This window comes from Pogona vitticeps, chromosome 1 (assembly GCF_051106095.1).
Source record: "Pogona vitticeps strain Pit_001003342236 chromosome 1, PviZW2.1, whole genome shotgun sequence".
NCBI classification, from domain to species: Eukaryota; Metazoa; Chordata; class Lepidosauria; order Squamata; family Agamidae; genus Pogona; species Pogona vitticeps.
Genome location: NC_135783.1, coordinates 8,149,242 through 8,175,725, shown reverse-complemented (window position 1 = coordinate 8,175,725; position 26,484 = coordinate 8,149,242). Strand labels below are relative to the sequence as shown.

Sequence of the window (26,484 nt, the reverse complement as noted above, 5' to 3'; positions counted from 1 at the left end):
TTGTAAGATCGAATCCACGCGACGGAGTGAGCGCCCGTCGCTTGGCCCAGCTCCCGCCAACCTAGCGGTTTGAAAGCATGCAAATGCAAGTAGATAAATAGGGACCACCTCGGTGGGAAGGTAACAGTGTTCCATGTCTAAGTTGCACTGGCCGTGTGACCACGGAAGATTGTCTTCGGACAAAAAACGCTGGCTGTATGGCTTGGAAACGGGGATGAGCACCGCCCCCTAGAGTCGAACACGACTAGACAAAAATTGTCAAGGGGAACCTTTACCTTTTTAGTTTTCTTTTGCCTGAATCACTTGATCTGGTTTTAACTCTCTGTCTGGCGATATTTTCAATTTCCTTCTCTTGGATTCTAGCATACTGAGATTTTGTCACATGAATTGTTACATGGTGATGATGAAGATTCCAGAGATAAGCCAACATTTTCTTTTATTTTCTCTCCCCCCTCCCCCCGTGCGAATAAAAAGTGGCTGTCTTGTACAGAGGACCCTGAAGCCACTGTGATAATAAGTGCTAATAAGTGCTCTTGAGATGCAAACTTCGTAGAACTGAGATTTGTAGGTGGGCTTGCCAGACAGAGCATCTCTCTACTTTTAAGTGCATTTTTTACATATGGAAATAGCTGCCCCCCTTCCCCGTACACACACAAGAGGAGGAGGAGGAAGTGTGAAAGTTAACAACGACAGTGAGAGAAGTGTGTCACCCCACACACTGGGTAGGTAGGGCCACACTGCTGACGCGAGCTACCTTCTCTTTTTGGTAACCTGTACTTCGTATCAGCACAACGGGTGTAGAGAGAGTGCTGTTGAAATTTCACTCAGAAATTGTTCCCAGAACTAAAAGAGCAAATGGGGTTGACCGTCAATTCTGTATGTTGGTTGGACACCCATGAGGAATCGGTGGAGGAGAGGAATGGGAGAGATCCCTCATGCTTCCGGTTGGCTTTGCTCCAGTTTTCAGCAAGCTGGCACTGTAGCGCCATTTGGACGTAGTGCTAATTCAGATCTTTTAAAAGCTTCCCTTTTTAAAGCCTGCAATCCCCTGAATCAACATAGCTGGGAGATTCTGAGAGTTGTAGAAATCCACCTACTAGCCTAGGAGTTAAGTGCACCATTACTGGGCTGAGCCATTTATCTAGGCCCAAACCTTAGCAGAACATGCACCTCATTCTCAAGTTATTTGGGAGAGCTGGAAGAACAGAATCCAGCTTTAGACATGCTGGCCCCATGGCATGCCCTGGGTAGTAATTAGGAGGCGTTAGAAGCCAGAGCTACGTATACCGGTCACTATCCCTAAATTCTCCTCCTGCCATTGTGTTCAGTGGAGAATGAGGTTTTCTCATCACTTTTGAAGTCCAGGATCTTCCAGAGGGAGCTTGTATTCTCCATTCAGTGCTGATCTCATCTGTGTACTGTCCCACCATCCACGTGACGTTAGGCTTGCATGAGTACCAGCAGTGACAAAATTCATCAGTTTCCAAGTTGCTTTATCCCTTCTCTTGAGTTTGATCATTCCAGGGACAGAGATTTAAAAGCATGCCATTTCCCGGAGGAAATTCATTTCCAGGGTCAGCTTTATAGTAGTCAGCTTTCCACCTGCTTCCAGTTGCTGCAAACACATGCATGCATACATACACACAAGGCTCCAGAAGAGAAGTCCCAGCAGGGAAATTCAGTGGTGGTGAAGGGGATTGCAAATTTTTGAAAGGATTTCCTGTGGAGAAGCAGCTTCAAAGAAGCATCCCTTTGAATAGTTCGGGGCACACTGCTTGGGGATGACCCACAGCTGAACGTGGGGTGCAGCTGGATAAGTAGAATTCTCAGGGTGGGCTCACTTGACAGTGTCCTGGATGTGGAATTTGCTTTGTCTCGGAGTAGACACTGTGTCATTTCACAGAAGATCCTCTCCGGAGTATTTGTCTACATGGTTTGGGGTGATCCACAACTTTTTGTAGGGTGCAGTATAACAATTCTTTCTATACTTATCCTTGTCATCTGCAACTGTCATATACGTATTTATACTTCCCTCAGAATGATTATATTCATTGGAAAACTGGATTTTTTCTTAACCTGGAAAGGAACAAGGGGATATATAACATGGCATAGTGAATTCTGTTGTGAATGCTACTTTGTAGTGGAAAAGTGAGATATAAATGTAATATAACAATAACAACAGCTTAATTCTGGGTTCAGGGCCATCCTTGTTGAAGCTGAATGAATGCGCCCAGATAAAAACCTGGGTCCAGGATTTGTAGGATCAGGCTCCTGGTTGTCTGAGGGTCCAGGATCTCCAGGATCAAGCAGGTCCTCTATGCCCGCAGGCATCAGAATCTCCCGTTCCTTTGGCTCAGCCTCCTTGGAGGACGACTCTGTTGAGATCACGGCAGGTTCACACCAGGAAATGGGTGTTGGTGTGGAAAGGGGAGGAAGAAACCCACAATTCCAGCGGTAAAGAGGAATCTTGCCTGGATCCTGAGGAGGCCACCTTGCCACCACTGGTGTCCGTACTAGGGATCAAGAGCTTGTATCACTTTCCAACCGTCTTTGTTTCCACAGTGCCCGAAGAGCAACTGCTGGCTGTGGAGGAGTATGACCTCAATGTAGTGAGACTCTGTTTCCAAGCTTTCCTCACGGATGAACACGGCAATTGCACTCACTCTCTGCCACCAGTGATCTCTAATCCTATTTATGACAACCGTAAGTTCCTGTGCATCTGATTTCTGTTGACTCCTTGGCCCCAGTCACTCTCTGAGGTCCTTTCTGATGGTCTTTTCTGTGCTCCCCATCAAAAGCCACGGTGGACCGATTTCATCTTGTCCTACTTACTCAATGTTTTTTGGTAGAAGGAAGCTGGAGAACACTGGAGGCTAACAATTAAGTAATCTAAATACCATATTTTTCAGTGTATAAGACAATTTTTCAGTGTATTTCCCCATGTATAAGACACCCTTTCCACTTTTCTAACCCAAAATTTCTTTCTTCACAAGAAAGTGGAGGGAGAAGGCAGGAATCAAAGCACTTTGATGATTCCTATTTTCTCCCTCCACCTTCTTGCAAAGAAAGAAATTTTGGGTTAGAAAAGGGGCATCTTATACACTGAAAAATATGGTATTGAGATTACTTGTTAGCCTCCAGTGTTCTCCCACTACTTCTTCCAGCTTCCTTCTATGAAGAATAGAGTGGAGAGGGAAAGCAGGGATCAAAGTTCTTTGATCCCTTCCCCCTCTTACTTCTGTGTCTAAGATGACTCTCAATTTCTAATCTAAATGTTTTAGAAAAAAGTATCATCTTATACACTGAAAAATACGGTAAATAAACCATGAGCTGTCAAGTCGATTTTATTATTATTATTATTATTTATTTATTTATTTAATTTATATCCCGCCTATCTAGTCGTGGTGGACTACTCTAGGCGGCCAAGATTTTGACTTATGAGAACCTTTGCCAGGTTTCCTAGGTATAAATTACAGTACGTCTTCCTTATCCACGGGATTAGTATCTCATGATTCACTTATCCACAGTCTGGAAATATTAAAACCATTGCAAGAAAAATCCTAGGGAAATATATTTCTAAAGATGAAGTTACCAGAACTGGCCACTAGAGGTAGACAGAGACCAGGCTTTGTACAGCTTTTGACATTATAATAGTGCTTGCTATAATGTGTGTTTTTCAGCATCCGGGGGGAGGGGCTTGGACCTGATACGTGGATACGGAGGTTGTACTGTACTCAGAAGTTGTTTAGCATCCCCTTATTCTGGTAACACTCTCAGACTGTGCAGTTTTGGTCATTGATGTTTCTGTCTTGCAGTCTGTTTGAATGAACCTATATGTTCTGCATCTGTGTTTGTGTGTTTATTTCTTGCATTTATATCCCACTGCTTATTCTACAAGCTAAAAGTGAACTGCATGGCTCTAGGCCTCCCCATGATATTCCCATAACAACCCTGCAGGGTAGATCAGATGGAGACGCAACAACTGAGCAAAGGTTACCCAGAAAATTCAATGGATTTGAACCTGGGTCTCCTGAGTTTTAGTCCAGCACTCTACGTATATCAGCTGGCTCATATAAGCCAGGATCATACGAGCCAGGTTTAAGGTGCAGTTTATGACTGAGACTTGCTAACAAACTCTATTTAAAACAGAGCCTCCAAACTTGCACTAACACAGTCCGTAGAGAGTCCAGAGGAATATGCACGTTCTTGCACGTTTCATTAAGAAGGGAATTTTCCTTTACACTCATGCCACCCCTATTCTGGGGGAGAGGGGCATTCTGTGTTATCTCTGTTAAGCATTAAAAAAATAGCACATTGCCCCTCTTTAACTAGGCAGTGGGATTTTCTCCATACAGAAAGAGCTACTGAGCACCTACGTCTGTCTGTATGGAAAGAACTGCAGACAGATTGGCACGGAGGTGAGATTGCTTGGAGAAATTGAAAGTGAAGGGGGAATCTTTTTCATCAAGTTACCTTTAAATAGTTAGGTTAAAAGGGAGTGGGGAAGGAATTTACAGAGAATGGCACGCTTGTTTGTCAGTGCTGTCCCCTAGTGGCACATTTTGTTATTGACTCCTTCCAAAGTGCTGTTTTTATTGTTGCCTTCCCAAGGAGGAAGGGTCTGATTTCTGAAGTTGCCTTGTGTACATTGGGACACACTAACAAAAATGTTTAAAGTCTCCCTTCAAAGCCAAAGTCTAGACAGTGATGTAAAAGCAATGTCTTTGGGAAACTAGAAGAAGCCTTCAACTCTGTAAAGTACAGTGGTGCCCCGGATAGCGACGATAATCCATTCCGGATATATCGTCGCTATACGGAAATAAAAACTCCATAGGAACGCATTAAATTCTGTTTAATGCGTTCCTATGGGGGATAAACTCACTGCTAAGCGGGAATCCTCCATAGGGCCGCCATTTTCGCCACCTCTGTAAGCGAGGAATCGGCGCGAAAACGCTGCGGGCAGCCCTTTTGTTGATCCGGCGGCCATTTTGGAACCACCGATCAGCTGTTTCTGAAACATTGCAGTGCGAAGATCGCAAAATGCGATTTTCGGCCACCTAAAACATCGCAATGCAATCGCTTTTGCGATCGCAAAATCCGCATCGCTATGCGGATTCGTCGTTAAATGGGGCGCTCACTATGCGAGGCATCACTGTATATAGATTATATACTGGCTTTATCTTTCTTCTAGGCTCACATATGATATTTCAGCTTGCGCTTAGCAAAGATTGCTGTCACCATGTACTGCTGTGTTCAGTATCACATCTGCAGAACTTCCTCTACCTTCCTTCCCCACCTCAGCTCTATTTATAATCACGGGTTACGGTAAAAGCAGCCCCTCTCTCCTTTTCTCTCACTCCTGACCATTTCCTTTTTCCATCTAGGTGCTCCTAATTCAGCAGAACTGAGAATCTGCCGTGTGAACAAGAACTGCGGAAGCGTGAAAGGAGGCGATGAAATTTTCCTCCTGTGTGACAAAGTTCAAAAAGGTAACAATGAGCTTCCTCCAGTTCTCCTTCCGGGCTGGCAGAGGAAAAGACCGCCCCTCTCTGTGGTCCATTCAAGAGTCTTCACAAAAACCAGGGGGAGCAAGCATGGCCACTGCAAGCGCCGCCCGTTCTTTCCAGATAACCAAGACTAGCATGAAAGACTAGCCATCTTTGCAAGGTTAAAGCACTCTCTGGAGGGTTTACAAATTAATTATACAGGCTACACTAGCCCCACCTCCCAGGGCAAGCTGGGTGCTTATTTTAAGGCTGAGACAACCTTGAGCTGGTGTACTTGACTCCATTAGGATTGAACTCAGGTTTTATGCGTAGAGTCTTGGCTGCAGTACTGCGGTTCAACCACTGTGCCACGAGGCTCCTCGTACTCAAGGGTTTTATTTTATTTCTAGGTTGCCTTTCTCCCGATAAGGGGACCCAAGATGTCTCACGACGCTAAAAAGAGTTCAAAACATAATAAGTTAAACATTTTTTTAAAAAAGTATTTATTTAAAATATTTTTATCCCACCTTTCTTCTTAAAAAAAGAAAAAGAAAACCGAGGCAGTTAACCTATACGCTAATTAAAATACGATTGAACCATTAAAAGCAAGTAAACATTAAAAACTATTTTAACTTTTTTATATAAAAAAGACAACTGCTGCCAGCCCATAACGTGAGTTGGCTCGCTCAGAATCAGGTGAAGGAACTTGATCGTTACATGACCACTTCTTTTTCTGTTGGCAAGAACTGAATTCCCTCGGGTGAACTACACTCTTTGTCGGCGCCTCCCCTCCTTGATACTCTTAACTTTGGAGGTGTTTCCACTGGTCTGCCATGTTCTTTCCAGAAGCCAAGGGCAAAGGACAGCCGCAAGTGAGGGTTGCAGCTGTTCTTTGTCACGATTAAGGCCTTGCTTTCTCGCCCACTGAAAGATTTGCGCAGGTGTGAAGAAAGGGTTGTGAATGGCTTGGAGCCGCCAACAGGGGACATGGGGGGTGGGTGCGTGCACGTTCTGGCACATTTGAAGGGGGCCACCAATTCCTCTGTTCGTGTTGTGTCTTTGTTGGCATGCAGCCCAAGGTTTGCCTTGTTTGACAGGGGGGTCCCTGGAAACTTGAGCAGAGCTTTTGAAAGGGCCGTAGCCAAAATAATAATAATAATAATAATAATAATAATAATAATAATAATAATAATAATAATAATAATAATAATAATAATAATAATAATAATAATAATAATAATAATAATAATAATAATAATGAAGAAGAAGAAGAAGAAGAAGAAGAAGAGGGTGGGTAAGAATGGCTGGCTGGGGGAGCCTCTGTTCCTGCCACCAGTCCTCTGGCTTTGTGGCCCACCGCGGCTTCTCCTAGCCAACGTGGCTTCTTGCGAACCAAGGTGAGAAGGCGGTTGATCGATGAGTGTGGCAGCAAATGTGAGCAACCCGTGTCTGGAACATCTACGTAGGAAAGGCTGCTCTCAAACTGGGAGCTGGCGGTCTCATTGAAACCGAAAAAGAAGCCTATAGCAGCCTACAGAGTTTGGGTTGACTGTGTGTCCGTCGTGTTTTTTTGTTTTTAATGGCATATGGGTGCCCTTCTGGGAAGCGACAATCCACGGTGGCTGTCCTGTCCAGGTATACAGTTCAGGTCTGTGTCCCGCCTGTAACAAGAGTTCTGCAGTCAACCGCCCTGCTGGCTTTGGAACGCCAAGATTCCTGTGGCACAGTCTCTGGGTTAATCCACCAAAAGTGTAGTTGATTAACTTAGTGTGGACAAAGTTTCATCAGCACAATACTGCCTTGAGACCCTATATGGTTATTATTTCCAGTGAAGGAAGGACGTTGGGTAGGTCTGGAATGTAATGGATTTTTGGCCCCAGCAAAAATCTTTTTCCTGATGTTACCTAAATATTCAAAACTGACGATCATCCTACAGTTCAGTTCTTTTTGGAAAAGGCAGCCCATTGGGAAGTCTTGAGCAAGGCAATTGTGTCATGGCCTGAAATAACCCTACGAGACTGATGTGAAATGCATGGTCAGAGTAGAAAGCAGAGCTGAACTTCTACGGAGGGGCTTCACGTGAAGATTCCTTCAGCGGGTTCCCTTCCCTTTTCTCTCTCCCCGTTGCCTCTTTGTGTGTTAATGTGAACCCTTTTGGTCTTTCTAACACCTAGATGACATAGAGGTGCGGTTTGTCATGAACGACTGGGAAGCCAAAGGGATTTTTTCTCAAGCGGACGTGCATCGCCAAGTGGCCATCGTCTTCCGGACCCCTCCTTTTTACAAAGACATCTCGGAGCCGGTCACGGTGAAGATGCAGCTGAGGAGGCCCTCGGATCAAGAAGTCAGTGACCCGATGGACTTCAGATACCTGCCGGAGGAAAAAGGTATGATGCCTACATTAGACATGGGGAAAACGCCAAATATTGTTCGCTCTCCCCACTGGCTAGGCTCATAAGAGCTGGTGGGAGGTCAAAAAATCTGCACTGGGGCCCAGGGAAATGGCATCTTTTCTAAAACAAGATTTCCTGTCTGTTGTTGAATAGTGTCTCATGCCAGTTTATACAGGAACTAGATGGGTCACTCCATTTACAAGAGTCTTGTTCTGGAACCACTTCCGCTTCTGTACAATTCAGTGTTGTTATAGCAAATTCCCCACCCTTTTTTTTCTTTCAAATCTTTTTAACCTCATTGCATTATAAACAACTTCCTCTTCTCTTGCTAGTAATGTTTACCTTCTCCAAGAAGAAGGTACCGTGCATTCAGGAAAGAGCTTTGCATTTAAACTCGCCAGCTTATTTCCTCTTGGGAAATCTGACTTCTTATGTCCAAGGCTGACTAAGATATTTTGCTGCCCGAGGCTGGTCCAAGCTAGCCAAATTATTTTGGCCTGCCATACTGAAAATCCCACAGATGTTTCTCCCTATCCTGGACTGTAAAAATAAAGGAGTAAATTTACACTTCTTTGCTATTTGATAACATCTCAAATCTGCCTCAGTAGATTAGCTCCCTTGCCTAATAAGATGGTCATACCTCAATAAGCTCTACAAGAGAAGAATATTTACAATAATTAAAGTACAATCAATCTTTTTTTAAAAAGGGGTGGTGTTAATATCTTCAGTTTATGCATTGATAGGGTGGAAGAATACTTACTGCGTATGCAGAAAATACCAGATGCGATGTTCAGTTCTCAAGTCACAAGAGTAAATAGTTACTGTTGTAGTTACAATTTTAAAGGGGACTTTAGAATTTTAAAACTAGTTTTGCTTTCTTCATTTCTCAACAGTAACTAAATCATTACTTTTAAAAAAAGCACCTAGACATTACAAACCCTTAGTCCGTATTCGTTCGTTTAGTCGTTTAGTCGTGTCCGACTCTTCGTGACCCCATGGACCAGAGCACGCCAGGCCCGCCTATCTTCCACTGCCTCCCGGAGTTGTGTCAAATTCATGTTGGTTGCTTCGCAAACACTGTCCAGCCATCTCATCCTCAGTCTTCCCCTTCTCCTCTTGCCGTCACACTTTCCTAACATCAAGTTTTTTTCCAAGGAGCCCATGTTAGAAAACTTCCCTGTTTCTTGAGGCCGCAGTCTTGTAAATACAAAACAACTTCCAAAAGTTGCAGTCAGCACTGAAAGCAATGTAATGTGGTTAAAACTTTTTTACTGGGGAAAGGAATTACCATATTTTTTCCGTTTATAAGACGACACGATGTTTAAGATGACCCCCCCTCCCTTTTCTAACCCCCAAATTAGCAAATTTGATCCGCGTGGGGCTTAGGAAGTGGGTAAAGCAGCAGTGAAAAGACTTCAGGATCAAACGGCTGCAGTCGTGCAGCCCTTTCATGGCTGCGTTACCCGAAGGGAGCCTTCCCTTCCTTTTTGCTAAGCCCTGTGGTGACGTGGTGGCACTGTGGGTTAAACCACAGAAGCCTCTGTGCTGCACGGTCAGAAGACCAGCCGTCGTAAGATCGAATCCACACGACGGAGTGAGCTCCTGTCACTTGTCCCAGCTCCTGCCAACCTAGCTGTTCAAAAGCATGTAAAAAATGTGAGTTGAGAAATAGGTACCACCTTGGTGGGAAGGTACCGGTGTTCCGTGTCTAGTCGCGCTGGCCACGTGACCATGGAAACTGTCTACGTACAAACGCTGTCTCTATGGCTTGGAGACAGGGATGAGCACTGACCCCTAGAGTCGAACACGACTGGACTAAATGTCAAGGGGAATGTTTACCTTTACCTAGTGGCTTCGCAAAAGGCAGGGAAGGCAACTGCCTTCTGTGTATGAAACAACCCTCAGTTTTTGTCTAATTATTTAAGGAAAAAGTGTCGTTTTTATACACGGAAAAATGTGGGAATTGCAAGTGACCTGTTATTTGGAACAAAGTTCCTTCCAGATTCTAATCTGACTTTATAAGCCGGCTTGCTGCAAGAATAAGGAAACAGAACTCAAAAATGGGTCTTCTTTTTTCTTCTTCCTCTGATTGTATGTGAGTGTGCGTGGCTTAATGGTTAATTGTAATGCTGTTTTTAATCTTCTTTGTGTCTTGTTTCTCTCTTTTTTTAAAAAAGATCCTTATGGTCATAAGGCCAAAAAACAGAGATCGCCAATGGCTTTACAGCGGCTCCTCCAGGACTGTGGTAAGGATGTTCCCCACCTCTTTCCCTTCCTCGATAGTCCAGAAATGGGAACAAGAAAGGTTTCTTGAGAATCTCGTTTCTTGTCAGTGAGTGACAAACTGTGCATCACCCGAGGGCCAAGGGGCAAATTTTGCTGTGTCTTCAAAAATTTTTTCCAGGTGTTATGGCTTTCTTTTCTCTCCAACAAAATTAAATTCTACATGAAAACATAACAAGAATGCACTTTATTTTAATGCCTCTCGTGACACATACACACACCAAAAAATATTAGCAATCATGCCAGCTTCTGTGTTCACAGCCCCATTTTCACACTGTGGAAGTAATTTGCTACAAAACTGACTGGTCTCTAATTTATTAAACTCTTAAACATTCTCTATTTAAAAACTCATGCTTTTCTTTTTTGAGCAAGGAAGAACATTTTCCTTCCTTTTTCATTTGCTTCTGGTTAATTTTTTTGTCATTTTGGATTGTACATTTTAATAATTCAATGAATGACTGTTTCCTTGAAAATAAGACAGGGTCTTATATTAATTTTTGCTTGGAAAAAAAAGCATTAGGGCTTATTTTCAGGGGATGTTTTATTTTTTTCATGTACAGCCATCTGCATATATTCAAATACAGTCATGTCATCTGGCTGCTGCTCAATGGTGGAGGGCAGGGTTTCACTTAACTAGGGCTTATTTTTGGGGTAGGGCTTATATTAGGAGCCTCCTGAAAAATCATACTAGGGCTTATTTTCAAGTTAGGTCTTATTTTCGGGGACAGGGTAAGAATGACAGGAATTTGGTAAATCTGTAAATCACAGGGTGCCTTCATGCTGGTTGTGTTGACTCATTGGGCAGAATCCTGTCCATGTTTGCATAACGTTTGCATAGATTGCTGTGGCTAATTGTGGTGGATTGACAGGTGGCCATGGAATGTCTCAGCTGCATGCCATTGACACTTTGACAATTAGCCACAATTAGCTGTGGCAAGTTACATAGATCTTTTTAGGCAAACACCCATAGGATGCTGACCATTGACTGGGTCAACACCGCCAGTGCTATGTGTTGCTTTACCAAATTCCTTAGGAGTAAGAGTTGGGTTATCTTGAGGAGTCATTTGAATGATTCATTCTCCTTCAGTGATTTAACGTTAAGGTATTCATACTAGCACCATCCTTCCAAAGGTCAACTCATTCTTCATTCTTTTGGTCAAGCTGATGGAATCCTGGAAGTTGGCTTTTTCATGGTCAGCCAGAGCTTTTAATATCAACTGACTTCCTACCTTAATGTGTAGCTTCCTGTTAGCAAAATGGCTTTTCCCAGGGTTTTCATCATCCTCCCATTCTGAGTAGGACAGTCTTATTTTCCTTCCTCCACCACCAAGATTTCCATTTTTCTTGCCCTACTAGCCCTCGATATCTCACATGGCCCAGCCATCCAAGGCCTCTTGGGCGTGAGGGTTCTCCCTTCCGGACCAGTCAGGAGCCTTCCATCCCCAAATACCTACCGATGGATTGGAAGCCTTTTCCCCCCTGACTTTCTGGAGTTTAGTGGCCATGATCCAAGCCCCAGTCAACCTGTCCCTAGTTTCAGCCATTGATCCAGCCTAACCATTATTCCCTTCTTGTAGGTCCACACGAGAGTTCTAAAGCTGCGGCGTTCGAAACTGAACGGAAGGTCATTAAGAAAGGTAGGTTCTCCTTCGGAACCCCCCTCAGCGCTCTTGCCTCCCTGTCCTTCCTCATCTTTCCCACGACTGTGTTCTCTCTGTACATGTTCAAGAAGGAAGTGCTTTCTCAACAGAGCTTGCTTGCTTTCAAAGAAGAAAAGAAGCTCGTTTGTGAGGTTGGCCAAGCGAGTTGTTTAAGTAGTTCTGAGTTACATTGGTACGCCTCCATTCCTTCAGTAGAGTCAAGGTGGACAGGCGTGGCTCTTCCCTTTCCCCTTCGTTTCCACAACAAAACGGTGAGGAAGGACAAGATTTGTGTAGGAGCTTTGGAAGGGCGAAATGTTAGGAAGAACAACCTTCAGAACATGGCCAAAGAGCCCGAAAAACCCACAACAACCATTTTCAAGTGTTCCTTTGCCCATTTCTGGAGACGTCTGATCTGGCCACAGGGACACATGCCCTCGTTACATCCTGGCTGGATTGCTGCAACATATTCTACTTGGGGCTGCCTCTGGCAAGCGTTCGGAAACTTCAGTGGGTTCGAAACACAGCAGCCGGTTGCTAACTAGAGCTGGTCACAGAGAACATATAAACTCCCCTGTTACAGTAGCTCTGCTGGCTCCTGATCCAGGCACAATTCAAAGTGCTGGTTTTAACCTATAAAGCCCAGAACAGCTTGGTTCCAAGCTATCCCAAGGACCATACAGTGGTGCCTCACTTGATGACGATAATCCGTTCCAGCAAAATCGCTGTACAACGAAATCGTCAAGCAAAAGTAAAAAGCCCATTAGAATGCATTAAAAACCGGTTAATGTGTTCTAATGGGCGAAATACCTCATCGTCCAGAGAAGATTCTTCACAGGGCGGCCATTTTCCAGTGCCTGTAAAGCGATAAAGCCCTCCTAAACACAGTGGGTAGCCATTTTGTACAGCGGGTGGCCATTTTGAAACCTGACAATCAGCTGTTTTCTGATAGTCATTAAACGAAAAATCGGTTCCCGAAGCAGGGAACTAATCATCGTCAAGCAAAAAAGAAAAAAGAAAATAGCCCTTTGAAACATTGTTTTGGGATCGCAATAGCGATTGCAAAAACATTGTCGTGAAGCGATTTCGTCATATAGCGAGGTAATTGTCAAGCGGGGCACCACTGTATCTCCCTTTATGAGCCTGCTTGAATGCTAAGGTCATCAGAAGATGCTTTTCTTTCAGTCCCACCACCCTCACGAGTGCATTGGGTTGGGCCACCAGAGAGGGCCTGCTCTGCGGCTGCTCCCAGACTTTGGAACTCCCTGCCACAGGAGGCCAGCCTGGCTCCCTCTTTGCGGTCCTTCTGCAAGCAGGCCAAGACCTCTCTCTTCAGGCCAGCCTTCCCTCAGTGACTGGCTGCTTGAGTGCAGTTTTAAAATAGATCATTGTGCTTTTCTGCTTTGAATGTGTTTTTGGTGTTACTTTGTTTACTATCTTTTAGCGTGTCCTTTGTTTGATCCTTTCCTAGTACAATATCTGTATACTTACTGGTTTTAGCTTTAGATGTCATTTTTTAAAACGATTTAAGCAACCTTGTGTTCTTTTTAAGGAGAAAGTGTGGCAAATCAATCAATCAAGACTACAAGATATTATTAATATTTAATGTCATTTTAATTCATTCGATTTTTAAATTAGAATTTAATTTAGTTGACTAATACCTCTTTGGGATAGCTGACCAGAGCCTCATTCAGGAATCCCTGTAAATTGATTCAGTCTTTTTCTAAGGGGTGTTTAACCCTCTTTTACAGAACCAAATATGTATCATGCACCTGCTGGACTGGTCCTCCCCATGCAGAGAACATCCATGAGCACTCCCCTGACGCAGTCGTATTATACCTCTTCAGTGACCAACCACTGCTCCAGCACATCCTCCATTCCATCTTTACAGATGAGGGCAGCTGTTAAGCAAGATGGCGCCCTTCCACCACGTTGGCCTTCCTCTGCTCCCTCCTTTAACATCTTCCCAACTCAAGGCAACTTTGCGGGAGATTCTTTCCCGACGAGCATGACCAACGGGGGCTCTCCATTGCTCGGACAAGAGTATGGCCTGAACTGGCCTGGCCAAAAGGAAGGGTTCGTTGGCGCAGCCAACGGACAAGGGCCATCTCTGTTACCATCGGCGTCACCGTCGGTGTCTCACCAAGACCTACTGAATGCCTCCAGCACAGTCACCAGCCAGCCGCCGCACCCTGTCAACCTGTCAATGATCAACAGCCTCCGTATGGATGTGGAAGATATCAGATGCCAAAGCGTCACCTTGGAAAAGGCGTCCTTCGCTCAAGTTTCGAATCAAAATGATCACAGGCAGCAGGTGTCCCATCCGCGTACCTCCTCGTTCAGCTCCATGCCTGCTCCCTACGATATGATGGCTTTCCATTATCTGGACAGCTTCAGCGAACCAAGATCCTCTAGCGGTTCTGTGCTCCAGAATCCCATCAGCCTCTCAGACAACCAGTACTTCACCCAAGATGATGAGTACCTGAACTCTTTTGGGGGCAGCTTTGACGCCATCATTTAACGCTTTGGATTTTTCTTGTGGAGAGGGGCCCAGTGGGTTTCCTTCAGTAGAAGAACTCGTTTTGGGGGATGACCCCTGTGGAGAAGTCATGCTTGTTCTCAAAGTGCTCCTTTAAAAAAAAAAAAAAACCACAGCCCCTATTGCTACCCGTCTCTGACTTTAAACAGTTTCGTCCTCGGGCTTTGTAAAAAGCACACTGTGTTTGCGCTTTTGTGCTGCTGAAAATGTTGATGGAAAGGGTTTATTTAATTTTTTTTAAAAAAGAATATGTTCATTTGTATGTAGATTCTTGGCTAAAAACTCTGTTCATTTGGAAAGAGACGGACTGTGGCTTTTTGTGTTTTCGTTTTGCTCTTGAGGAGTCACATCCAGGGTTGACGTTTGGTCCAGTCTGAGGCTGAACAGTGCACTGAAACGGACTCTCTGGGTATCCTGTCCATTTGTTCAACTTTCGAGTATTTTTCATTTTGATTTCTATTTTTTTTAAGAGATATTGGGTTTTTTTACACTTACAATGCACAGCTTCTCTCAAACCTTTACAAGGTGATGAATTTGCACAATTTTTGTCTAATGATTGTTTCTTTCGGGCACATAACTGTTTGTAGAATGGGGTCATGATGCTGTCGATTTTCTGGGTCTTCAGGCCATGCCAGCGACGCGGTGTGACACTGCTGGTTTCCAAGAAACTGATTGTATGATAGTTAAAGAGAGTGCCTAGATATTAGAGAAGTTACTCTCTTGCTGTAGGTTCTGTGTCCTGAAATCTCACGGCTGGCAGCTTGTGGTTATCCCGGCTGTACATAGAAATTATACACAAAATCATTGTGGCACCTTCAAATCCATTTCACAGTGGACAGCGTGAACTTTTGTGGATCAGAACCCAACCACAATAAATTCAACAAGAAACATGAAGCAACAGAAGAAGAAAAACCAAAGATATTATAGTACCTTAAAGACTGCTATATTTTAATAATATAAGGTTTCGTGGAATATGTCCCCTTCATCAGGCATAAGAGTCAGAATACAGAGACTACATGGTTAAAAACGTTCATGCAAATCTCCAAGATTTGGAGATCTCCAGGACAGGAGTGTTTGGTTGCAAATCACACCTAGTAATGATTTATGACCCCTGTTCGGTATTCAGTTCTTTTAAAGCCAGGTTCTCTGAACAGCAACCATGATTAAAGGAAACAACAGCTTTTACCTTTGAGCCTTGTTCTGAAAAGAGGGGTCGGTTGGTTGGGAGGAAAAATAACAGTAGGTAACAGTATAATTATCACATTTGGCAATGGCCAAGTTTCCTTAAGCCATTACAACAATTATTAGGTGTGAAATGCATCCAAAGTCTTAGACCCTTGCATGAATACTTACCAGGTCATCTTCCTATTCTGACTCTTACGCCTGACGAAGTGAACACGTTCCACGAAAGCTTGCATTAAAATATAGCATTTAGTCTTTAAGGTGCCACCATGTCTTTTTCTCTGTCTTTTGTTTTGTGTGTTTCTTGCTGAAATACTTGCACAGACCAGCTTGGCTGAAGCTTCGAAAACTACCAAAATATTAGACTTAAAGGTGCCACAATTTTTTTTTGTCTTTTATTGAATGTTATTGAAACAGGCTGAAATGGCTGAAAACATGTTGGGTGTGACAATTGGGAAGTTATGATCTGAAAAAAAAAAGGATTTGCCTGGAGTCCAGGGTGAATCCTTGGGTTGTTTACCCTAGATCCATGTGCTGTCATAGTGGGGAGTAATTGCAAGGAGGGGCTCACCTCAATCTGCCTTGGCTGCTGTATCAGCTCAGCTGTGTCCTTCATGTCTGGGCTGAGCTCCTTGGCTAGGTTTGCGTCAAACCGCCCTTGCTCTACCCAACTGAACAATTTCTCCCTCCCCGTGGGAGTTGGATAGCCATGCTCTTCTCTTGCCATGCTTGCAATAAAACCAGAGGACCCCAGTGATTTTACGGGGTTTGTTTGCAGAAGATGCTGGGGGCATCTGTTTTGGCATTCTTGGCTTTTCCAATTTTTTTAATGCACTGCGGCGCAACGTGTGCGCGCGCCATGGGTTGCGGAGCAGTGACGTTCTGGACTGGAAGCCAGATTCTTTGGTGCAAAGCATGTGGGTGGCCCTCCCTCTTTTCACATCGTCTTGGAACGTTGCAGCCCAAATCACGTTAGATTCTACTTGCTGGTCTCGTTCGTCTTACATTGGATTTATAGAAGTCTTTGGCTCAGGAGTAATATTAGCCTGTGGTTCCGTGTTGAGTGATCCATTTGAACATAGGGGCCAGAGATGGTAAGATGTGGTGGATGGGTCACTGGGCTGTGTAGCTGGGCACACTGTGGGCCAGAAGTAGGTTAAACCGTACAACACGGTCAGGTCCAAGAAACAGCTGCATCCGCTCCCTAAGTCCTCCAGCTAAAACTGGTTCTTTCCCTCTTCGTTGGGGCTGTGTCTGTGCCACGTGCCTTAATCTTGGTCCTTGGCGCCTCTACGTGTCATTTACTGAAGGCACACAGGTCTTTTGTTTGTAAGAGGATCTCAAGTCAACTAATTATCTTCAGTACCAAAGACCACGGTGGGAAGGTCACGGCGTTCCGTGTCTAGTCGCGCTGGCCACGGGACCACGGCAATGGTCTACAGACAAACGCTGGCTCTACGGCTTGGAGACGGGGATGAGCACCCCGCCCTAGAGTCGGACACGACTGGACTAAATGTCAAGGGGAACCTTTACCTTACCAAACATCAGGGCATGTTGCGTTCTCAGGCAGCCCCATTATAATCCCCATCATCTCCAGCCAGCGTGGCTAGTATCTGCACTGGCTTGCTGATGGAAATTGTAGTCTAAGACATCCAGAGGACACCACCAATGTCAGAGGCTGGGATACACTCTGTACTGACACCCAGAGGGCTCATCTCCAGTACACATGGGCTGTTCAAGCAGCATTTATAAAAGTAGCCAAAGCTCACCTGATCAATCAGGCCATTTTACAGAACTTGTGGAAGTTATTTTCTTGGCCTACAACCTCCAGGGAAATATAGAATATAAAGTCCCCAAATTGCCTAAATGCTCTATAGATAGAAGACCCTGGAAAGGGTCATCATACGTTGGACTGTATCTTACTTGACAGCACATTATTATTCTTTATTCTTATTACTATTCCAAAGTCTTCCCACGTTATGTTAGGGGTCATTCCATCTCCTTCAGTCCATATTTCTAGCCGTCATTGTGGAATCTCCAGTGCAAAGCTTTTTTTTTTTCCAAGAAGGGCAACTTAATTTTCTTCTTAGCCTGTCAGACCCATCTGACAAGGCTTGAAAGATGGATGAACATTTTCCCACTTTTCAGGTGGGGAAATTGCTTCACAACGATGCTTCTCCATTAGTGATTGCAAAATGAAGCAGCTTTCAGAAGCAACTCCCATATTGTAAGAAGGCAGGTCTTGAATGCTGTTGCTTTTGTAGATAAGGGTGAAGTGTGTGTGTTTGTGTGTGCATGTGTGGAGTATACTGGTTTAATGGTCCTGCACCATACATGCTTTACTTCTGTGCTCATAGAATTTGAGATTATGAACCACGGAACTCACTAGAACTTCCTTGGGAGTCTTTGTACATGGGATTTTGCTGCTAATTAATTTGGCCAATCAAGCAGTTAATTTGGAAAGTTCCTCCATAAGTGCTCCAGGTTCTGTGGATGGCAGGCATCACTTTAGGGCTCAAGGACATAGGCCCAAAGAACCTAATTCTGATGTTATTTAAAATGTTTAATAAACAGTTATAAATTTCTGTTCACATGACACACAGGTAAGATTGATTGATTTGGCCAGCCAATCTGTTTTTTTTTCCTCCTCACCAGCAGGTTGATTTAAAATATACTGATTACGTATCGCTTCAATCCTGATTATTCTAGCCTGTGTGAATCTTGCTATTTGTGAGGGGGATTAGGGTTTTGGGTGCTGTGGCCACTTCATGGCTGTTGTGCTTGCACCTTTTTATAAAATTAAGGGATATTGATAAATTGCTTGTAGCTGACAAACAACATGAATACATTGCTCAGAAGTAGACAGCCTCCCCCCCCTTGCAGGTGCAAGAAAGGAAAGGGGAAAGAGGGCTTGATCAGAGAAATGAACATTTCCTGTTCTGAATTGTTTGAGGGGAGATATGGGTATTGCATTAGTATCCTCTCTCTCTTTTTTAAATCCCTACTCTTCACAATACTTTGCAAGTCTTTTAATACCTGCTTCCTCCTCCCAACACTGTTCAAAGGAGAAAAGAAAAATGAAAGCCAAGAACTGAGAGGGAGAGATATGCAGGGAAATAAGGAAAATGGGATGAGTGAGTAAAGGAGGGAATGGAAAAGGGGAGGAGGAGAGAAGGAAAGGGAGAGGAAAGCAAAACAAAGTGGAGAAAGGAATCAAGAAGTGAAAAATAAAAAGGGAAGGAAGAGGTGCAGGTGACATATCCCACCAAATTGCCATCTACTAACAGATGGACGTGGCAGGAAAAGAGCAATATATCACAATTTTTTAAAAAAATAAAAATTTTAGGGCAGCAGGGACCCCCAGAAACAGGATGGCAAATAAATCAATTTATATGAGATGGCACATTTAGCTACAGGTGGCAAGAAATGTACTGATTGAACTGACAGTCATGTGAATGGGCCCAGCGGTACATATACAACGTGACTGCAGATAAATACTGTATCCATTCAAGAAAGAGATCAAAAGAATTGCTATACATAGGGCTCTTTAGGCACATGCGATTGAGCTCTTGGATGAGGCATTTCTCCAGGTGGGAGAATATATCTGCTATGAGATTTCCTGCTGTATCTGTCCTCTAAAAACCAGAAAGGAAGATACTTATCATTCAACATGATAAGGTGCATGCTATCTCAACGCCTTGTTTTCAAGGGGAATTACTGGATTTGCTATCACCGGGCTGCTGAAATTGGCTAGCGTGGTGCCAGTCTTGGAAGTGACAGGTGGAGCACTGGAGGTTGGTTGCAAGATGGGTATTTGAGTTGCTTGCTGCCCATGAGCCACAATCCATCAAAAGGAAAAAAGTTACTTTTTTTGTACTTAGGACTGCAGAAACAATCTAGGCCGCTTTGTCATTGAATGTGGATAAAATATTGCTGCTGAGACACATTCTCAACTGCTGGGTTTGCACAATAAACAAAATCAATCTTGTAAAGCTGTGAGCAACATTAGAAGGTGATCATCGTTCTTTAAGTACTTAAGTCACTTACGCTTCCAAGTGTGAAGTTACTTGTCTTGTTCATCTTGTCTTGTCTGTTTTGGGACCGCTTAACCCAGAACCTTCCAGCTAGCATGTCTGATAGCTATACAAGCCAGGGAATGAGAAGTTGTAATTTAAAAAAAAAAGCTCTAGTGTATAGGATTGCAGCCTTGGTTACTCTTTTATTCTAGGTGAACATGTTTCACTTGAAAAAGATTAGTTTCCTCACTGTGGTCTGGGTTTGTTTGGGAGTTTCCCCATTTTCTAAGGTTGATTCGAGCACTGATATATTTTGTCCACAATTATATGTCATTTTTGTTGGCATGTAGGCAAATCTACCTTTAGATGGTGGTAATGACTATGTCATTGTGAATTCTTGTTTTTTTAAAAAACAAAACATCTTTTAAAAAAATTAAGATGGGAATCCCCAGAATTCTCACATTGAGGAGAAAACTCTCACCACAAATATAGGACCTGTGTCGTGGTATTTTAAAACAAAACATTTAACTTAAGTTAGTATTCAGAAATAGATTAAAGAGGTAAATCTTCTCCCCTGTTCTGTTTTCCTTGCTCCCCATTACTGCCAGCAAGCCTGGGCATAGGCCAGTACATCGGTAAGGTGCCGAGCTGTGCATCATGAGTAAGTGAGTGCAGACGAAGATGGTATGAACAGAGACGGTGCAGTAGACATCTGGAACAAGGATGAGGGCCTCTGTTCCCTTGGCCTGGTGCGAGGAGCGAAGTAGCCCTGCAAGAAAGCATTCAGTGGGTGCCATGTTTATGGGGATTGAGGCTGTGTTTCCCATCCATGCAAGAACATGTAGCAAATAAGCTTCCAAAGATGGGTTCAGAAGCTTGGGGCAGCCCATCTTTTTTTGTGTTTGTGTGGTGCTTCCAGACTTTGGAAGTCTGGGGGATGTGTCTGTGGGTGTCCCTTCTTCCCTTTTAGACTAAGGTTTCCTGAACTCTCCAGCCACCCCCTTGGCCACTGCTATGACAGTCCAGGGGTTCTGACAGCTGTTCTCCAAAAACCCTCAATTTTTCCAAACACGGATGCTTCTTTTCTCCAGTTGACAAGATTCAACGAAATCCAAAACAGGCTTTAAATCCTTGGATGGTTTGTTTGTTTTGTATTAGGCAACGTGAGGGGAGAAGATTTGAAAAAGGAAAAAAAAACCCAAACCTTTTCCTACTTATTTGCAATAAAATGCACAAGAGGCAGCTCAATGCATACAGTAATTGGAATGATTTTCAGGGATTTGAAAACTTAAGTTCTCATGTTATTAATACACTGTTAAATATTTTACTACCTATGGCATTCTTATTATGATTTGTTTCTTAAGAATTTTGCTATTGTAAATAAATAAGTTTTTTTTTGGAAAAATATTTTAATTGGTATCCCAATTGTGATTCTATTCTTAATGTCTTTTATTCTTATTTGATTATGAAGCTCTATGAATCCAAGCCGCTACCACTATTATGTTGACATTATTGTACAGTAGGGACCCCACATCCCCAGGAGATCAGCTGCAAGCCTCTGTGGATGGGTGCTGAAAAAATGTGGATTATAGCAAACACTATTTTCATCATGAACAACAGGCAGAACATGAGCTCTGGCTCCCCCTAATGGCCAATTCTGACATTGCAGAAATATTTTTCTCTAACAAACACAATACTGTACTGTACATAGCATGGTCTCTCACTCCCTATAGTGGCTAGTTCAAGTATCTTCTTTAGAAGCACACATTTCTAGGATTTTCAAAAAATATTTTCACACCATGGAGAAGTGAATCCACAAATACTGATTCCCTGGAGATGGGGGTTCTATTGTATATTATTTGTGCATTTCTTCATTTTTCTTTCATAAATGTAAGCTGGTATAACTCTTACTGATATAAGCCAAGCAAGCTCACCCTGAATACGTGTGGCTGATGGGATTATGTGCCCTGCCAGCTGCTTGGCATTGGACAGGCTATACCATCTCAGAGCACAGCCAGAAGGAGGCCCAGGCAAAACACCTCTGAGTACTTTCTACCTTGAAAACCCTAGGAGGGGCATCGTAAGCTTAACCACTGTACCTAGGGACTCCTCAATAAATAGCACCAATAAATAGCAATTAAAAAGTCAAATGCTTAGGTCTAAATTGGCTCAGCTTCAGAGACCAGTCAGCATTTGAAATGAAAGCATTTCTGAGAAGCAACTTAAAGAAAGCAGCCTGGGGATGTTCTTGGAACGACCATTTCAAGAATCACCCATCATGGCCAAATAAGAGATGTTGTCTACAGCTTTTCTAGGCTTTTCTGGAAAGAGATGCAAAGCTACCTGGACATCTGGTACGAGTTGTTACTATTCAGTTCCACTTTGCTGGTTGTGTTGGGTAGGAAAGAGGAGCTGGAACTGAGAATTTCTGCAGTTTTTATGAACTGAAAGAGATTAGGTTGGATGACCCAGAAGCTGCCACGAGGAGACCTCTTTCGCTCCCACCCACTGAGAGGAAACTGCTCAATATCGTATAGTCTTAGGGATCCCCTTCATGTGAAAAGTTTAGTTGGCAGGTAAACTGGGTGGTTTATTTTTAAAAGTCTGTCATCCAAAATATTCCCAGGGCAGCTTTTAAACTAATAATAAAATGAGAGTAAGTAATTTTTTAAATCCCGAAGCTGAGGCTCCAAGACTTTGGCCATCTCATGAGAAGAGAAGACTCCCTGGAAAAGCCCCTGATGTTGGGAAAGTGTGAAGGCAAGAGGAGAAGGGGACGACAGAGGACGAGATGGTTGGACAGGGTCATTGAAGTGACCAACATGAATTTGCCCAAACTCCGGGAGGCAGTGGAAGACAGGACAGCCTGGCGTGCTCTGGTCCATGGGGTCACAAAGAGTTGGACACCACTTAACGACTAAACAACAAAAATTTTCAAAACCAGAGAACAGTGAAAGCTCAGCAGTAATAAATGTCTTGACAGTTCAAAAATTAAATTTCTGTGAAAATTCAATAGGTTTGATTTTCAATTTGGTTTGTATGCAACTTTATCAGTTATGACTCTTTGAATTGTTTCCAAATACTATGGGAACGATTTAAGCACTGGTCAGTTGTGCTTCTGGTGGGCAACTCCAGGTACTAAGGTAATTGTTATAAATGCCTTCCACACATCTCCATTTACCATACTACCGATCCTTTTGATAGAGTGTGGCATTTGGTGGCTTAATAACCTCTATGCTGCAGAAAAAGGTTCAGGGACCTACTGAGCAGAATTAGCTTTACGTCCCCCCTCAAGGAGACCACCCCCTTATTTCTTGTTCTCCTCAACTGGCGCTTAATAACTCTTGTAGACACAGATAAGAGAAAAAAATTAAAAGTTCTGCTTACTCACCATTCTAGGTAGATCCAAAACAGCATATGATTGGTTACATGAACAGAGCTTAACTGATTCATAGCTTCATAACTATCTATTTCGTTGACTTACTGAATCCATAGCTGACTTTTGAGTATGCAACTCTTGACTCCCGGTTGGAAAAAGAACTGAGCAGAGAGGCATGGCTCTCTTCAAAACTCTGAGGCAGAGAAGGGAACAATCAGTGGCTGCTGGATTGTTTGACCATGATCCTAGCCCAAAAAGGTCCCTCCTAGTCACAACCTCTTTCTTAAAAGGCATCGTATGAAGATTGCAATATTTCCCCACCTTTTGATTCCAGTAAAAATCCTTGCGGTGAAATTTAGAACTGCAGAGTTTTCCAAATAGTCTTCATCAAGGTCCCCGCGGGCACCTGTATTCAATGTTTTACCGAAAACACCCCAACGCGAATACACATGCGAATAAATGAGCGATGGTTGCTAAAATCTCAGGAGAAAGAACTGCTGCTAAGTGAGGATTTACATCAGTTGGGAGAAGACTACCAGTGCCTCCTGTCATGCCTTCTCTCTTTTTTCCTGCAACTAACAAAATCAGAATGAATAATTCACAAGAGGATAAAAATGAGTGCAATTATCAAGGGTACAGGATTCAGCTTCTCTTGGTGGAGAACAGCCATCAGTATCAGCAAGCTTGGAATAACTTCAAGGTTTAAGGTAAAGGTTCCCCTTGACATTTAGTCCAGTCCTGTCTGACTGGAGGGCGCGGAGCTCATCCCCGTTTCCAAGCTGTAGAGCCAGCATTTGTCCATAGACAGTTTCCATGGTCATGTGGCCAGCGCAACTAGACATGGAATGCCACGACCTTCCCAAGGTGGTACCTATTTATCTACTAGTACAGTGGTGCCTCGCTTAGTGACTGCTTCGTTTAACAATGAAATCGCTTAGCGATTACTTTTTCAGAGCAATCTTGCGCGCCGTTTGATGGTTCCTATGAGCGATTTTTGCATAGCGATGTTTGGGACCATGCTTCACATAGCGATGACAGTTTGGGTCCCCCTGTTTCGCTTAACGATGGTTTTGACAGCCTCATGTTGGCTGTTTTTTAAATGTTTAAAAATGTTTAAAAAATGTTTAGAATGCTTGAAATCATAAGTGCACTTAATAAACCCTTTGTTAAACTAATTTGACTTTGTTCCGACTCTTTTTAAATTTGTTGTAATTTTTTTCCTCATTGAGATGCATTGAATAGGTTTCAATGCATTTCAATTGGGGAACCGTGTTTCGCTTAGCGATGTTTCCTATGGCGATTTTCGTTTAAGCACAGCAATCCGTTCCCATTGGAACAGATTATCCGGTTTTCAATGCATTTCTATGGGAAACCGTGTTTCGCTTAGTGATGAAATCGCTTAACAGCGATTTTTTGGGAACCAATTATCATCGTTAAGCGAGGCACCACTGTATTTACATACTTTCAAATGGCTAGGTTGGCAGGAGCTGGGACAAGCGATGGGAGCTCACTCCATCGCATGGATTCGATCTTACGATGGCTGGTCTTCCAACCTTGCAGCCCAGAGGCTTCTGGGGTTTAACCCACAGCGCCACCGCGTCCCACAACTTTATGGTTTACAGAACAGCAATAACAACCATCTTTTAAAGAATTCTTAAGCCCCTTGCTGAGAATTTAAGCAAAGAATGTGACCAAAACAGCGTATCTTGAAAGAAGGATCCATTCTGCAACATTTTGGCGCAGACCCTATTGGTCATAGATAGATATAGATAGAACAGGTGTGTGTGTAAAAAGAAACACTGCAGCAATGAAGCAAAGAATTATAAAGGGAAAAAAACCTTTTAGTTTCTTTATTTAAAAGAACGTGGAGCTCTGCTTTATCCCGCATCCCAACTTGCTCTACCTATCACGTGATCTTCTTTCTTTCCTGGTAGATGACACTGGTCAAATGCTACTATTTCAGAAGTCCACAGATCCCCTCTAGGTCACTGCTTGGCCGTGAAGACCTCCGTATTTAGGATTAGGTCAATAATGGTACATATTCAAGACTGAGGCTGCCATCATAGGCACGGTCCATGGGGGGGGAGGGGGGGGAAATTAAATCAATGTGGTTTGCTTCTGAGTAAAGATGTGCAGGACGGAGCTGTAAGGCTGTTCAGCAATGACTGCCACAGGCTAACAATTTGCCCGGCCCCTAAAGGGGTTGAAGGATCTTGACGGCTGCCATGATCTTGCTACTCCCTTACCTGGAGGTACTATATATACACAAACACACACACATATATCTATTGCAGTCAGCCATTTTTTGGGGCGAAAGCTGCTTTCCAGACGGAGTCTAGTGGATGGGTTGAGGTGCAGGTATGGCCTGCAAGAGACCCAGAAGGTAAAAATGCCCCTTGGGCCTGGCAAAGTGGCCTCTCTCTGCTTCCACCTGCGGTGAACACCACTGCATTTGAGTAAATGAACAGAAAGCTTTTGCCAGAATTAACAAAGATCTCCTTCTGTGTCTTTTGATCTTTGGAGCCAAGGATGTCTGGGGGTGGGGTGGGGGGCCCACAGCCAGTTGTTCCTGGTGGGAGTTAACCTCCACACCAGTTTCCAATCTGCCTTCTTAGCTGGAAAATCCATGAGATGGGATTTTGCAAGAATTTTTTTTATGTGTTGTCAAGTTGTCTCTGACTCACGGCGACCCTGCGAAGGACTGATCTCTGGAATCTTGTCCTCAACAGGACTGCTCAGCTCTTGTAAACTCAAGCCTATGGTTTCCTTTAGGGAGTTAAGTCTATCTTGTGCCCGGTCTTCCTCTTTTCCTGCTGCCTTCCACTTTCCCCAGCATTCTTGTCCGTTTTAGAGAATCCTGACTTCTCCTGACATGTAGGGCAGCCTCCGCTTCAGTGCTTTTGCCTCTAGGTCTGATTCAATTTAGGGCTCGCTCGTTTGTCTTTCTGGCAGTCCAAGCTTTTCTGCAGAAACACCTTTCAAACCAATCAGGTTTCTTTTCCCCCGTCCGCTTTCTTCACGGTCCAGCTTTCACGCCTGAATCGGAAAGACAAGAGTGTGGAAGATCTCGGTCTCGGTCTTTGGTGGCAAGGAATGCATTTACATGATGAGGGTAAACCTGGTCAAAAGACTAGAGTTTCGGTCCATATTTGAGAAGGTGCAACTGGGCTGCTGAAAGCCTCCATTCCAGACCTTTGAAAATGCCACACAAAAGGCTGGACCGCTGTCAATGGGGTGAGGGCGGCAAACAGAGGAACTCCCTCAACTCAGGAGAAGGCATCTGCTGGAAATTTAAAGCCCTGCCAGCCGCAGAAGGCAGGTCCCATTGTATTCTTCTCCGTGTTTAAGGCTCATTAAACCAACACTGCTTAATTATAAAACAAAGAAACCTGGGACAGATCAACATGATCTAAAACACTCCAGAAAACAACCGGGGCAATGCAAGTCGCTGTCGTTGTCTGTTGCGTTCCGTGGAGACTGCCGTTCCTCAAAGCTTTCCCATCTTGAAAAATCAAACGGTCCATTAATCGTCCAGAGTTGGAGGCCAATCCGCGTCCACGGACTGT

At 43.7% G+C, this 26,484-nt stretch overlaps 2 protein-coding genes across 2 annotated transcripts in view; one reads left to right on the top strand and one right to left on the bottom strand.

Moving 5' to 3' along the window:
- REL (REL proto-oncogene, NF-kB subunit) overlaps positions 1-20,952 on the top strand; it is a 76,696-nt gene extending 55,744 nt beyond the window's left edge. Inside the window, exons 5-10 of the mRNA XM_072986998.2 lie at positions 2,563-2,703; positions 5,385-5,489; positions 7,661-7,873; positions 10,057-10,125; positions 11,740-11,799; positions 13,554-20,952. Of these exons, the coding sequence (XP_072843099.2) occupies positions 2,563-2,703; positions 5,385-5,489; positions 7,661-7,873; positions 10,057-10,125; positions 11,740-11,799; positions 13,554-14,323 (1,358 nt within the window). The 3' untranslated portion in view covers positions 14,324-20,952. The remainder of the gene's footprint in view (positions 1-2,562; positions 2,704-5,384; positions 5,490-7,660; positions 7,874-10,056; positions 10,126-11,739; positions 11,800-13,553) is intronic.
- The window catches only part of PUS10 (pseudouridine synthase 10), a 31,328-nt gene continuing 19,283 nt past the window's right edge, over positions 14,440-26,484 (bottom strand). The window contains exon 18 of the mRNA XM_072987000.2: positions 14,440-26,480. Coding sequence (XP_072843101.2) covers positions 26,442-26,480 — 39 coding nt within the window. The 3' untranslated portion in view covers positions 14,440-26,441. The remainder of the gene's footprint in view (positions 26,481-26,484) is intronic.